At 33.1% G+C, this 16,447-nt stretch overlaps 1 protein-coding gene across 1 annotated transcript in view; it reads left to right on the top strand.

The window, feature by feature from the left end:
- Window positions 1-9,994: 9,994 nt before the first annotated feature.
- SI (sucrase-isomaltase) overlaps window positions 9,995-16,447 on the top strand; it is an 84,422-nt gene continuing 77,969 nt past the window's right edge. The window contains exons 1-4 of the mRNA XM_046659326.1: window positions 9,995-10,112; window positions 11,555-11,682; window positions 15,699-15,816; window positions 16,109-16,218. Of these exons, the coding sequence (XP_046515282.1) occupies window positions 9,995-10,112; window positions 11,555-11,682; window positions 15,699-15,816; window positions 16,109-16,218 (474 nt within the window). The remainder of the gene's footprint in view (window positions 10,113-11,554; window positions 11,683-15,698; window positions 15,817-16,108; window positions 16,219-16,447) is intronic.

Below are 16,447 nucleotides of genomic sequence, written 5' to 3' on the forward strand. Positions count from 1 at the left end.
CTCTAGTAAATATTTAATTAACAGTGGGTAGATCTCACACTGCTAAGAGAATCAGATTAACTTTAGAACAGCCTTTAGTCACTTTATTTTTATTTTTCTCTGCTGTCATTTATAAAACTCCTGTTTCAGGAATGAATATATTAAATAGCCATTCCAGAGAAAGTGTGGTGTGTTTACTCTAAATTCCTTTGTTAGTCTTCTTTTATTGGCTATTTCCCATATGTGAATGAATATTTCATACTCTAAAAGTGTTTTTTTTCCTAAAATAAACCCCATAGAATCAAAATATGGAAATAGGGTAAAGAAGATTACTAACAAGTTGGAAATTTAGGACTGTTTTCAGGAACCAAATATCATTTTCAGTGATATTTACAATAATTAACAATGACAATTATAAAGATTATTCTCAGACATTCATTTTTATTAGTTATTTCATTTTATGTAAACTTCATAGATCTCAGTATGACACAGACAAAATAGACTTCTTTAACATATCATATGCTTGAAATTTAATAGATAGCAGTCTATTTTTCCTGTTCCAGTGATGATTAAATGGCAGGTTTTGAAATTTAACTTATAAGGAGTTCTCTGAGAACTTATATTTGAAATGAGTGATCCCTTCCCCCTTCAAGCCCACAGTTCACGTTCAAGAATGCAAATTTGACTAAAATAAATAAAACCTTTCCCATAAAATAGCAAAGCATGAGTGAGACCTCTTTTCATTTTACATTTCATTTTACAATCATTTATAGTGATGCCATTACTCCTTTTAAGAGTTTTATTATTTCTTATTAATCCTAGATGTTTACTCAGTGTATGTTTGCATATAGTTTCCAGCTTTGTGAAAATACTTGGCAAGCTACATAATGGAAGGCCGGAGGAGATAATGGATAATACACATAATCCAACTATCAACCTCTTGATCCATAGTGGGCACACTTAACATTTCATCATTAGAATTCATAATTTAATAGCCAATATCTATTCTCACTATCTGTATTTGATGAGAATAAAGTACTCTAATAAAGAGACTAAAATGTTCACTGGTTCAAAAAAGATAGATTATTTCTCTCTTATTTAATATTTCAGAGGAAGGTTAATGATCTGGGGCAAATAGATAACTCTAGTCCACAAGGTGATTCAGGAATCTGAGACTTTTCTAACTTGTTATTTCACTGTCCTCTGGGGGATACACGGTCAAAGCTGACTTACAGAACCACATTTGTGTTTGGCTCACAGAAAGAATTTAATAGAGGGTGTGGAGGGCAAGAAGTTTCTTCTTAAAAATGTAATATGGAAGTTGACTGTGCGAATACTGCTTTAACCTCTCTGACTAGAACTTAGTTACATAGATAAAATTAGCATCATGAAAAACTGAAAAATGTAGTCTAGACTCATAACCATGTACCCTATTAAATTTAGGGGATTCTGCCACTAAAAGGAAGAAAAGAGAGAAAATGAAAAATTGGATCTGCTGCTGGTGAGACTGTGATAAACAATGTTTTTAAGTAGACCACATTTTTGTTGCAAGAATTGACTTTTGAATGTGTTGCTGCTTTGTTACCAATGACAGCCCCAGCTCCACTTTGCTCTTTCCACCTGTTAAACAAGGATTCTGATACCTAATAGTTGAATTACCCTTGGTTCTGGACTTTATCCAATTCAGACCTAATTCTTCCCTTCTCCAATTTCTCTTTTTAGTCACTGAGCACAAGTCCGAATCCTATAATAAACCCCTTCCAACTTTGTCTGACTAAGACAACCTCTTCTTTGTTTGACTACAGTTGTGTTCCTGGTGGCCTTTGGTTGAGCGTTTGTGACCTTTGACAAGGGAGAATAGATAAAGGTATACTATTGGCTGTCACTGCTATGTTCTGCTCCATGAACAACACTGTGTGCCGTATTGTAAATTAAGTAAAGGTGAGGAAGGCATTGTCCTTGCTTTGTAAGTGTTTTCAGTCTCATGTGGGCAATAGAAGCAAGCATGGATAGCTTTAATGTGAGACAAGCTAAAATAGCACTGCAATACAAGTGTAAAATACATTGTTATGGAAGGGAAAACGGGAGAAATTAATACTCTTGAGTGTTGATGCAAATAGATACAATTTGAATTAAGGAAAGGCGTCCAGCTTCTGGACAAAATAAACATAGATGTGAGCCTAAGAAAGTAAAGAGGTTAGCAGATGGATTTGGCAGGAGAGTGGCTTGATTGTGGCATTTAAGATGAAATGGCAAACACAAAATATACATTTTTAAATATAAGATTAAGCAGTCTAGATCTTTACCTCTAGGCAGTAGATACTATTGGAATACTGTGCTGGGAATAAAACAAGCTGCACTATTTTCTTGGGGAGAGCTATGTGGATACTTTAGGGGTAAGAGAGAGAATTAGAATAATTGGAGTCTGGAAGAGCAGTTAGGAAACAATTACAGTAATGTAGGCTTGAAGTGATAACTTACAGCAGTAGCAGTAAAGCAGTAAAGTAAAGAAAGCATTGAATATAAGATATCAAAGGCAAGCCCATGCAGAATTAAACGTCAACATATGATGCTGAACAAAAAGGAGTTGAACATTTTGAGGCTGTGTGACCTGGAGAAACGTGGAGCTATTAAGAGAGAGATAAAGAAGGGTCTGGATGGAAATGGTAATGAGTTCTGTTTTAGATCTGCTGAAGATGAGTTATCTGGAGATTCAGGTCTGAAGCTTTTAAGAATAGTCAAATCTAGATGCAAAAGCTGGAGAGTCAGCTGTGCCATTTGTCAGTGAATGATAAGACTGGGATACCAGCAATTGTTTATGCCCTATTTTCTGGCTCTGTTCACATAGTTCACCAACTCTTGGTCTCTCTAATGGTGCTGGCTTCTAGCTCCTTACTTCTAAACTCCTTTGCATCCAATATTTTAAATGCGTCCTAAGGCAGGAGCCTTGGCTTCTCTCTTTGTATTTGTTTCTACTACATCTGCTTCTGGCTTCTAGAGTCAACAACTTAAATCCAACAACTCCTAGTGCCTACTTCCATCCTTTCTCCCTTCCTCATGTGGCCATTTTCTTTCTAGATTTTTCACAGTTCTCTGAAAGAAATAGGACATTTTTGGTCATTTAGTGTTTTGGAGTACCTCTGTGTCATCTGTGCATCATATTCTGAAAATTAGATTTTCCTCTTCTGTTGTATTATGGTGGCCAGCAACACATGAAACTCTCATATTAAATAACATAATTTTTAACCTAAATTGTATGTTTGATATACATGGTTTAACCACTACATGTTTAAAATTGTGAAATGCAAATTATAAAGTCTAAGTACAGCAAAGTCTGTAAAAAGTAGTTGAACACTAATCTCTTCTGATTACTGAAAGTGTCAATCGCTAGGTATGGTTTAATTTTGTTCTTGGTGTTTACAAATTTTTTTGCCTATTGCCTACCCAACTCAATTTTTGTATTATTTTATTTCATGCAGTTTTAATTTTTTGTACAATTTTTATATTAATAAGCAAAAGTTTAAAAGTTAATAATTGCTTTTAAATAAAAACAATGTATTTTAGGTTAAAATGCCTTCTTTCATTAGTGTATATAATTTCCTAATGTCTATAACTGAGTAGGCTTATAATGTGGTTTTGTCTGAATTTACCTTTTAGACAATTCATGAGCACATTCCTCCCCTATTGGTTGAGGTTGATGAGTGGAGTCAAAACTAGCGTGGGGGAAGATATGGAACAAACAGAACAAAATAAATTACTCAAGGCAAAGGCCAGCTTGTGGCACCAGACAGGGAAATCTGGATATGAAATAGAGGATATGAACATTTTAAATCACATAACGATCTTTTAAATAGAGAGGACAAAAGCTCTTATTTAAAATATGTCTACACATAAGGGAATCTAGAAGATGACTAATTAAAACTTGACAGAGTTTTACAGTTTTAGTATAAAGATGTGAGAAGCTAGAAAGAGTGTTTGCACTCACTCTCAAAAGAAGGGGGAAAAAAGCTGGACAAACTGCTAATTAATTACTTTTATTTTCAACCAATCAGAAAACTGAAATTGCAGGGAAAGCAACTAACCCAAATGTTATGGTTGATTTCTGTTATTGCATGAAACAATCTTTGTAACTATTCATTGCTGAGTACTATTCCATTGTATGCACATGCTAGGTGTTGATAGATACCTGAATTGTTTTGAGTTTGGGGGAATTATAAACAAACATGCTACAAACATTGATTTAGAAAATTTATAATCAACACATCTACTTACTGGGATCATTACTGAGATTATATACATATTTTTAAGTCATATGTACGTCACTATATTTCAACTTCTGTGTAGACTATATCATGTTCACCACCAAAAGACTAGTTAGCATCCATCACCATAGACATGTGCCCATTTACCCCTTTTGTCCTCCTCTCCCCTTCCCCCCTGGTAACCACCAATTTATTCTCTGTATCTATATGTTTGTTTGTTGTTTTTTTTTATCTTCCACATATGAGTGAAATCATACAGTATTTGGCTTTCCCCGTCTGACTTAGTTGTCTTAGCATAATGCCCTCCAAGTCTATCTGCGTTGTCAGAAATGGAAAAATTTCATTGTTTATTATGGCTGAGTAGTATTTCCTTGTGTATATATATACCACATCTTCTTTACCCGTTCATCCAATGATGGGCACTTAGGTTGTTTCCGAGTCTTTGCTACTGTGAAAAACGCTGCAATGAACATAGGGGTGCATATCTTTACACATTAATGTTTTCATGTTCTTTGGATAAACCCAGAAGTGGAATAGCTGTATCACATGGTAGTTCTGTTCTTAATTTTTTGAGGAATCTCAGTACTGTTTCCCACAGTGGCTGTGCCAGTTTACATTCCAATCCATGAGCAGTGAATATCTTTCCATTTCTTTGTGCCTTCAGTTTCTTTCAACAATGTTTTATACGTCTCAGTGTACAAGGCTTTCACCTCTTTGGTTAAATTTATTCCTAGGCATTTTATTCTCTTTGTTTGATTGTAAATAAGATTGTATTCTTTTTTTTTTTTCTTGCTGAGGAAGGTTCGCCCTGAGCTAACATCTGTTGCCAATCTTCCTCTATTTTGTATGTGAGCCACCATCACAGCATGGCCATTGATAGACAAGTGGTACAGGTATGCACCCAGGAACTGAATCTGGGCCACTGAAACAGAGCGCACTGAACTTAACCACTAGGCCACCAGGGCTGACTCGTAAGATTGTCTTCTTAATTTCTCTTTCTGCTATTTCCCTGTTAGTATATAGAAACAACTAATTTTTGTATGTTGATTTTGTATCCTGCAACTTTACTGTATTTGTTTATTACTTCTAATGGTTTTTTTCTGGTGGATTCTTTAGATTTTCTATATATAAAATCACATCATCTGCAAATAGTGGCAGTTTTACTTCTTCCTTTCCTATTTGGATCAGTTTAATTTTTCTTTCTTGCCTGATTGCTCTGGCTAGGACTTCTAGTACTACATTAAATAAGAGTCGTAAAAGTGGGCATGTTTATCTGATTCCTGTTCTTAAGGGATAGCTTTCAGTTTTTCAACATTGAGAAGGATATTAGCTGTAGGTTTGTCATATATGGGCTGTGTTATGTTGAGATACTTTCCTTCTATACCCGTTTTATTCAGAGTTTTTATCATAATGGATGATGTATCTTGTCGAATGCTTTCTAGTTATCTATTGAGATGATCATGTGGTTTTTAGTCTTCATTTTGTTAATGTCGCGTATCACATTGATTGATTTATAGATGTTGAACCATCCTTGTGTCCCTGGAATAAATATCACTTGCTTGTGCTGTATAATTTTTTAAATGCATTGTATTCGATTTGCTAATATTTTATTGAGGATTGGGATTAAATTGAATATGTAAATCTTATTATGAAGAATCAACAGCTTAACAATATTGAGATTTCTAATCCATGAATATGATTTATGTCCCTATTTATTTAGATCTTCTTTGACTTCTTTCATCAATATTTTGTTTTCAGAATAGAAATTCTGCATGTATTTTGTTAGATTTATACCCACTACTCATTTTTCATGCTATCATAAATTATCTATCCATTTATATCTATAGATATATGCTAGATAGATACGTCTCTATCTGAAACTAATACCTATATTAGTTTCAGTTTCCCATTGTTCATTGTTGTTATGTAGGAACTGGTTTCCTTTTATTATTAACTTTATATCCTGTGACCTTTCTATAGTCACACCTTGATTACAGGAGGTTTGGATTGATTTAATAATATTTTCCATATATATAATTATGTGCTCTGTGAATAGAGCACTCATAAAATCTATTACATCGGATTTAGTTCTACCCACTGAGACCATTCTAGAATGATTCTAAGCTGATCTCCATATCACTTCACTTTATATAATGGAAGTTCTCCTTTATATACAGTAATCCATGCATCCACTTCTTTTACTCTTTCTCTTTAAACTCTTATTCAAGTTGCCTCAAAAAAACTACCTACTCTGTGTGACCACATTATTTTATTATATATTCCTTTGAAAAGGTAATGCCCGGATTATGTGCAGAACTCAGATACTAACCATTTCAGGGTCAAATTGTACTCTCTTTGTGATAGCAGAGCTTCAATAATAATAGAGTATGTTAGTTCATATAATTTTCACAATGTCCCTATGGGTAGATGTTTTCATTTTCACTTTATAGATAAAGAGACTTAGGCTTAAATAAATTGGCAAACTTGCCCATGATTTCTCAGGTATATAGTACAACTGACATTTATTCCCAGGTCACTTACATCAAATTCTTTGCTGTTAAACACTATCCTAGCTTAAACCAGTCGTGTAGTTGATACTTTATTTTTTACTGTATGAAAGGGTGAAAGGGTGTTTACAATATAATTTTTGATAATTAAATGAGTGCCATAAATAATAAGTAAATAGATAAATAAAATGTTGATTTTATTTCTGGATCGCTTGTTTACATATCTCTACTTCTAAATTTTATTCTTAAAGATTTTGTCAGTTCTTCAGTCTTAAGGTTAATAATGAGACACAGGAGATGACTTTTATTTAATCATTGCTTTTTATGAAATATTACCTTCTAATTATTACTTTCTGCAAATATTTTCCAGGTCCTAGCTTACCAATATGCTTTACTTTCCAGTGAGAGTTTAAATTTCACACAATGAGATAAGACAGTTGTTAAAACAACATCGAAATAATAAAAGAAATAAGATTTAGAAAAGAGAAAATATAAATAAACACTTTTATGTTCTTAGGGTAGTTCATAGCTTCCAGAAATCAAAGACTATCTAAGAGCACAATTATTAATTAACCTAGGTTCCCAGAGAGAAATATTGATGCAAACTCTTTTCAGAGTTCAGGCTTTTTACAATTGCATGTTGAGCAGAAGTTTATTAAATACTGATAGGCTGGTGAGGGTGCAGTAAAACTTTATGAGTAGCTCAATATATAGCTGAGCAGTTTTCCCTGATCATTACTTTGGCAGCCTCAGCCTACTCTGGTACAACATAGCAAACAGAACAGGCTATGAAATAAGGTAAGTTTATGGATCATATTTCTTTGTTACTTTCACGGTTTCCAAGTAATTATGTGTTCCCTTAATTTATGTTAGCAATATTCCTGTCTATCTGCACTTCTTTAAAATAGCAAAGATAACATATTTTCATTTGACATTTTAAATATATAACCACTTGCACTAAAACAGGAGAAAACATTTCTAAATTTTTTTAAGATATCAGAATATTTTCTTTGCCCAGCTCTTCATCATAATTTTTGTCAGACTTAAGTGGAATCATGGCAGGTTTAATTTAGTTGCTCTGTATAGAAGAAAATAAAAATCAAAAAATGTTTTGAAAAATAAATACTTTAAGTATGATTAAATATATTTTATTTCAGAAAACATATATTGATGGAGTAGAATGCTACATTTATAAAACATTTAATCTTTTCTAGCACATCTTTTAAAATCAGTCATAAAGCTACCATCTAATAAGGTATTACTCATTTTGTAAATAAATATACAGTGAAAGGACATCAATATATAATTTCCTCCAAAATATTTTGCTTAAAATTACTGTAATATGATCACTTGTAATTACCACCTACAACGTATGAAAAATTTTAGTACTGATTCTTTATGAGTACTCATATGAATAATTTAATTTTGGTACATTAATTTTGTTCTGATACTTCTAAGTAAAAGAGAGTTTGCTTCATGACAATATGCATTTTTTTTAGACTCCCCTTAACAAAAGAAAAACACAATTTTTTTATTGGCTTCTTGATACCAAAGTAGGTTATTACTTAGAGTGAGACTTAAACTTACTTAAAATTAAACATTAAATGCAACTGTGTCGTTTCCTACATAACATGAGCATCTGGGTTTCATTTTCTAAAAAGCTTTATCTATCACCTGTCGCTTTGATTAAGTTTAGCTGGAATTCCGGCTCTCTGAAGATTACTGATGCAATAAACAACCTACATGTCTGTAATGGGAAATCATATACAAAATTTGAATGCTAATCTTTCAGCATTTGTTCATAAGGTATATTTAAAAAAATTGAGCTTGTGCTTACTCAATGTCAAGCTCTGAACTATTTTCATGATTCTTGCTAATAAGAATGTAACAGTCCAATGAAGGAAATTAATATATGAATAAATAATGGCGATAGATATGCTATGTGCCGTGGTAAAATGGAAAACGGATAGATTAACTCTGCCTCTAAGAGCAGGAAAGAACTCAGAAAGGACATGGCACTTGAACTGGGCATGAATTGGAACTAACCTAGAATAGCAGATGTGGAAGTGTTGAGGAAAGATTAAACAGCACATCCTAAGAAGTCATGTTGTCCAAAAAAGATGTTGCAGGGGTGGGCATAGGATGAGGGTATAATTCTGAAAATATTTTGGAGGTAGACTCAACTGGACTTGTTGAATGATTGAATTTGGTAGAAAGATATGGGAGGGGGACAAGAAGTTTTAGGTTGGGACAAGTAGATATAAGAACTGACATAGTTAAAAAAATTAATTTTAAAATTGGAAATTTATTAAAGCAATTACTGTGGAAATTCCCAATTCCTATCTGGGTATATGCCATTGAATTAAGATTTACATAAAAATCATAGAATATAGAAGAGCCATGGAAACTTGAAGACTAGGAAAGATGAGAAATGTGTGGTTAAAACTAAATTAAACAAATAAGTTTTAAGATAATTACTAAAGAAGAGCTCTTCCAAATATACATTTAGGTAGTCTTTGTGTGCTAACTCAAATGCGTAATGTTGTTTGAAAATAAATATATATTTTTGATATGAGAGTTTGGTATATTTTATTTGCTCTTTGAGGGAGGAATTTGGAGATCATGCGGTTTAAATCTTCTTTTTTAAGCAACCACTCCCAAATATATACTGCATATGTAAGTTCTTTTCCACAATATTCACATCTATATTCTTTTATATATTTATATTCCTTCCCACATATTTATATTTTTTCCAAAACATTGTTGTAAGAAAGCAGTGTTGGAACTGGAGATACAGTAGGAAGAACTGGATTTTTTGACTTTGAGAAAGTAAATTATTTTCTATAAATTTGAAATTTCTAATGACTAAAATGCGAATAACAGCATCTCCTTCATAGAATTGTGAGAATTAAAGAGCATAGTGCAAGTGTGAGGTTTCTTTGACTTGAAAAATGCTCTAACATGAGAGAGCAAGGCACACCTGCTTGGAGATCTTTTTTTCCCTCTGTAGCATGCTACTATAATGTGCATCGTGCGTTCACTCCCTTTACTTAAAATTGCATGTGTTGTTCCCCTTTTTGCCAATGTTTATTATTTTATATGATAAACTGATAGAGCTGTCTGTGCCTCTGCTTGTGTTTTACTTAGTAAAAATATAAAAGGAAGGATATAATATCATGATAATGATGGTGGCTAATTGTAGTTATATATTTTACATATTAAACTATATTCCTTTTCTTTCTTTAGATGGCAAAGAAGAAATTTACTCCTTTAGAAATCATTCTGATTGTCCTCTTTGTTATAGTTACTATAATAGCTATTGCCCTAATTATTGCTTTAGCAACTAAGACACCTGCTGTTGAAGGTAAGTAATGTTAAAAATACTTATACATTGGGACCGGCCCCTTGCCCGAGTGGTTGAGTTCGCATGCTCCGCTTTAGCGGCCCAGGGTTTATGGTTTGGATCCTGAGCGCAGACATGGCACCGCTCGTCAGGCCACAGTGAGGTGGCATCCCACATGCCACAACTAGAAGGACCCACAACTAAAATATACACAATGTACTGGGGGAATTTGGGAAGAAAAAGCAGAGAGAAAAAAAAGAAGATTGGCAACGGTTGCTAGCACAGGTGCCAATCTTTAAAAAAAAAAAAAACATACATTATAGTGAAATTAAGATAAAGTTTACTCATAATAATTATGGATTTTGAAAAGTGAAAAAAGATCTCAGGTAAGTTATATAATTGTTCCAACTTTTTAATCTATTGTATCCTGGTTATTTCAATGAAGTGCCATTGTAATTAAGGAATCTATTAACGGCCTTTCCCAGATTGTGTTGCTTGAGAAATAGCAAAGAGGCCAAGGATCAAGGTGTTAATGGAAAGTGGAATAATTGTCTACTGCTAGCAGTGAGGTTCCTGTAATTAGTGGGAAGACTGGCTTTTTGCTCTGGCTTTCAGACACTTGCAAAGCGGGTAGGAAATTTGGAGGAATACCCTCTTTGTCTTAGGCTCAGTTCTTTTTTAAGGAGAGAGAGGTTGTATGAGAAAAACAAGTAGAAGGAATGTGAACAAAGGCTTGAAGTGTTTATCTTTTTCCCCGAATATTTGTATGGTCCACCTAACTTACTTTCTCTTTCTTCATCATTCTCCCTTGACCAAATCAGAATTGGAAAGGATGTCACAGATCTTCTAGGCTAACTGTAGTTAGCATTTTCTACTGCTGTTAGTCTTTTGTTTTACCTTCTTGCAGTAAACTGAAAGCTCACTACATTGAGAAGCAATCAATTTTGTCTTACCCATATCTGATTGCTAGAAAGTTCCTCTTTATTATATAGAGTTAGTATTTGTTTTTCTTTGCTATTCTCTGCTTTCTCTTCTATTCACTTCAAAGTACCTTCTTCCTCCTATTTTCTCTTTTCTTCTCTAATTCTTGTGTCCTTCTCTACATCCTTTTCCCATCCATGTTTCTCCATCTTCCTTTTTCATCCATCAAACACAAATTGTGAATGTGGTGGGAATGTTGTTTGTACATTTTGTTTCCTTTTGAATCTACCTCATGCCCTTCTATGAGTATATATTTTTTTCTGAAGAAACAGTCAACAGGACTCTGCACAGTCAATTTCTAAATATCATTTGGATCATTTCATTTGAATGACTGGGAACTGAATGTGCAAATAAATTTTTAATGCAAAATTTATTTTCATTATATATAAATTAATGTATTCTTTTAAATTGTATTCATTACTTGAAAAAATCTGGAAAAAATTAATAGTATGTTTTATTTTATTGACCATTTTCTTTCTCAGGAGTTAGTACTTCTACTCCAGCTACTAGTACAACCACTGCATATCCTGGTTCAGAAAATTGTCCAAGTGAGCTAAATGATGCTATCAATGAGAGAATAAACTGCATTCCAGAACAATTTCCAACACAGGTTTGCAACAAAAGTCTTTAATGATGTTATGAATATATATTATATATTATAAGAATTATTTTAAAATAATTGCTCATATTGGATCAATTCCATATTTTTAAAGATCTAACCATCAACCAGGTTGAACTATCTTTTTATTATAGTTCTATAAAAACAGATGAGAGATAATGGAAATTACTGAGCTTGCTTTTCTGTACATGTATTCAATTCTAGTTAAGTTATTTTTCCATGCTTAACAAGCTATTGTTAATTTTATAAACCTTCCTGAAATTCTATCTTCTCAAATCCATTTCTTAAAGAAAAAGAAGTATTTCCTTTGACAATATAGAATATTTGAGAGAGAATAGTGCTTCATTAGGGCATTTGTAATGACGGCATTAAGAAGTGTCTGTGGAAAGTAAAGTAACACTGATTTTTTGAAAATTATTATTACTTATTTTTATTACTTGCTAACTGGGGAGAAGAAGCTCAAATGGAGAAAATTAGGGTAACTGAATGGATTCATGTAACTCTAAATTGACTCTTTCTTGGTTTTCATAACCTGTATGGAAATAAAGGTCAATGAGTGTGTGTGTATGTGTGTGTGTATAATCACGTTTTGCAATATCTACATATGATATGCATATCTATAATATATTACCATCTCTATATAATGTAAATATTCCATTATAAATCATATTGAAATTATTATACATTATATATTTACTATAATATATTATGCATATCTATGATATATTGTATACTTTTATTATATGAATATGTCTGTAATATGTTATATCTATATCTATAATATGCATATCTGTATCTCGCCTCTCCCACTCCTGTCTTCACATACAAAATAACAAATAAACTATAAAGTTCTGTTAGCCCTATTCTACCATTGGTACATCATAGTTAGTACATAATTTTCTGATTAATTTACCATGAAAATTTGCTAATAGCTGAGATTCCTCTTGGGACAATATTAGGAATAGTGGATCCTATTGCTTACCTATTGATAAAAGAGCTGGATAACATACCGTTTACTATGACACACTGGAAAAATTGGCCAGATATTCTCTTTAGCTAATATTCTTCTTAGGAAAGATTGAAGCTTAAAATAGAATTCTATTAGGAACAATATGGCTGTTAGAATCTTAAAGGGAAACACCTTTTAAAACCCAATGGTTTAAGGTTTTGATGCCTACTATTAGTTTTTAATGTCAAACTGTTAGGTTGCTAAAGGATGTTTTCAGTGTGAAACAAATTAAACTTAAGAAGTTAACAAATTTCAGCTAATATATTTTATATTTGTCATTTAAGAAAAGATGGTGAACTTAAAGTGGTAATTCTATAATTCTACCTAGAGCATATTAGTCAGCTGGAGCTTCCATAATAAAATCTCACAGACTAGGTGGCTTAAACAACTGACATTTATTTTCTCACAGTTCTGTAGGCTAGAAGTCAAAGTGACATCAGGGTTGGTCTCTGGTGAGACCTCTCTTCCTGGCTGGTAAACAGCTGCGTTCTTATGGTGTCTTCACAGGAATTTCCTCTGGGCAGGCACAGAGAGAGAGAGAGAGAAAGATCTCTGGTGTCTCTTCCTCTTCTTATGAGGACTCCAGTCCCATCAGATTAAAGTCCCATCGTTAGGACCTCACTTAATCTGAATTACCTCCTTAAAGGCCCTATCTCCAAATACAATCACTTTGGGGGTTAGGGATTCCTACATCTGAATTGTGGGGGGACACCATTCAGTTCATAGTCAAACCACTATGTATTATTACATATCATTCTGTATACATACACTGACATACAATAAAAATAAGAACCTAAGAAATGTATTGTATTGTTACCTACTTAAGTTATACCTATTGATGCATATTTAATGTTTTAATTCTTTGCTTTTTCAAATGTAGCAGAGAAAGAATTGAAGTTAGATTAAGAATTCAAGATAATCAGAGAAATGCCTGAAATCCTGAAAAATAGGTAGAGCAACTAAAAATAAATACCGCATCAAAATCTATACAAAGTAAACCAAAATTATTAGTATCGCAAAAGCAAGAATAAGGATATACATTTTAAACTAATATTTTGGTTTGTATATGCAGTGGGTTGAATGATGTCCTCCAAAAATTCGTGTTTACTTAGAGACTCAGAATCTGACCGTATTTGGAAATAGGGCCTTTGCAGATGTAATTAGTTAAATTAAGTTATACTGAATTAGAGTGGACCCTAAATCCAATGACTGATGTCCACACAAGAGGAGTGGATGACACACAGAAAACCACAGGGAAGAAGTCTGTGTGAAGATGGAAGTAGAGGTTAGAGTAATGTATCTTCAAACCAAGAAGTACTGAGGATTACCAGGAGCCACTAGAAGCTGAGAACAGATCAGGAAGTATTCTTTCCTAGAGTCTCAGAGGGAGTTCGGTTTTGCTGACACCTTGAATTAGGACTTCTAGACTCCAGAACTGTGATAGAATAAACTTCTGTTGATTTGATTTAAACCACCATGTTCACGGCTGTTACAACAGCCCTAAGAAATCAATACAGTATGTTTGGAGGAACTTCGTGTAATTCCATCTTACTATATATTCTTTATATTATAAGATGCAATTATAATTTGCTTATTTCCTTTCTCTTGTTTTTTTTAAATTTGGCACCTTTACACCTTTCAAAATCAATATATCTATGTCTAATTCTACCTTTTTGTTTTGTATCACCATTTTAAAAAAGTCTTTCATAAAGGGTACTGTAAGTGACAATTTTTGTAGAACTCTCTCTTTGTATTGCTGGGATAGCAGAAGTAAAATTGCCTGATCAAAAATCACACACTTTAGGGGGCTGGCCCCGTGGCCGAGTGGTTAAGTTCGTGCGCTCCGCTGCAGGCGGCCCAGTGTTTCGTTGGTTCGAATCCTGGGCGCGGACATGGCACTGCTCATCAAACCACGCTGAGGCAGCGTCCCACATGCCACAGCTAGAAGGACCCACAACGAAGAAGATACAACTATGTACTGGGGGGCTTTGGGGAGAAAAAGGAAAAAAAAAAAATCACACACTTTAGATTTGGTTAGATAATGACCCTCCACAATGGTCAGGTCCACTTGTACTCCTGTTTGCACTGTACGTATGTGTGTGTATTTCTGCACACATATGTGTATCTGATGCCACTTTAACTTGATATTAAAATAGGAGAGAAGTTAACATGTATAGTGTCAGCCACTAGCAGTAGAGGCTTTAGCTTTTTTCAATGCAAAGAGCCAAGAAAAAAAAGCCCACAGGTGTTCAAATTATAAAAGTGTGTCACACTATTAAATTTAAATAAGTAGATTTTTAATAATACCAGTGTTAACACACAGCATAAACATGTGTTGAACTTTTTATATCAACATGCATACCTTTTCATTTTCTTTCACTTCACATAATCTTTCCATATAGATCACAAAATTACTGAGAATTCAATATTTTGCTTTATTTATTCAATGCAGCAGCAGCAACTAGTTGCAAACCTGGCACATAAACTAGTTTAAATAGTTTAATTAAATATTGATCTAATAATTAGCTGGAAATAACTACCATAAACCTTATATTTAGGCTTGAATTCAGGGCCGTGTCTTCATCTTTATAGCCTGACTGGCAGCTTGATACATAATTAGTACACAATAAGTTTTTCAGCTCTTCTGCATTGACTGTATGACAACAGAATAGATTATAATTACCCAGAGGGCAAGAACCTGTAAAATACACGAGCTTACAATAATATGTATTGATATATAAATTTGATAAATCACATCTCAGAGCATCAATCTCTGATGGGGTAATTAATTCAATTCCTCCAATATTTATATGTCTTCCAAATGAGAGAAACAAAAGAATAAGTGAAATTTTAACATAGTGTGTATTTTAAGAAATAAGGCATTTTTAAAACATTTATTCCAGCATTTATTAGAATGAGTGAATGTTTAAAACATAGAGACTGACACATATGATAACAATACTAATCATATGATTCTTCTTATAAATGTTTTTATCAGGCACTTTGTGCATCGCGGGGTTGCTGCTGGAGGCCATGGAATGACTCTGTTATTCCTTGGTGCTTCTTCGTAGATAACCATGGCTATAATGTTGAGGAAATGACAACAAATAATGCTGGTGAGAAGTGTGCTATCATGGTGATCTCATATAATATATTTTAAGTGGAATGAAAAAAATAAGTTTTAAATTTTTCTTTAGAAAAATTTCTTAAATACAATCAAATGGGAATTGTGTACACAAAAATGTTCAAATTGGTTATATTAAGGATTCATTTTTTGAATGAGTGTATCTTCCAAGTTAAAAAATATCATTATTTATGGTAAAGGCAGTAAAATTATAAAAATATTTAATAATTATTAATCTTTATGAATAAAGTCATCACTCATGTCAACTTTTTCCTTTCTTTAAGGGCTTGAAGCCAGATTAAACAGGATACCTTCACCTACGCTATTTGGAGATGACATTAACAGTGTTCTCTTAACAACTCAAAGTCAGACACCCAATCGTTTCCGGTTCAAGGTTTGATTTTTGAGATTTCTAATGAAGGATTAATAATAAAAGGCATGATATGAGCACACCCGTCACCCTAATAAGACATTTTCCCTCTGAAGAAATATTTATTCAAAGCAAAGGACTATTTGGATTAGTTATTTCACTTCTCTGTGCCTGTTTAATCAAATGCAACATAAGAAATAATTCCTCTGGCAGTTATGTTTGGAGAATTTAATAATATCTTCAATGTAAAATA

The sequence above is a fragment of the Equus quagga genome, chromosome 4, assembly GCF_021613505.1.
Source record: "Equus quagga isolate Etosha38 chromosome 4, UCLA_HA_Equagga_1.0, whole genome shotgun sequence".
In the NCBI taxonomy this organism is placed as follows: Eukaryota; Metazoa; Chordata; class Mammalia; order Perissodactyla; family Equidae; genus Equus; species Equus quagga.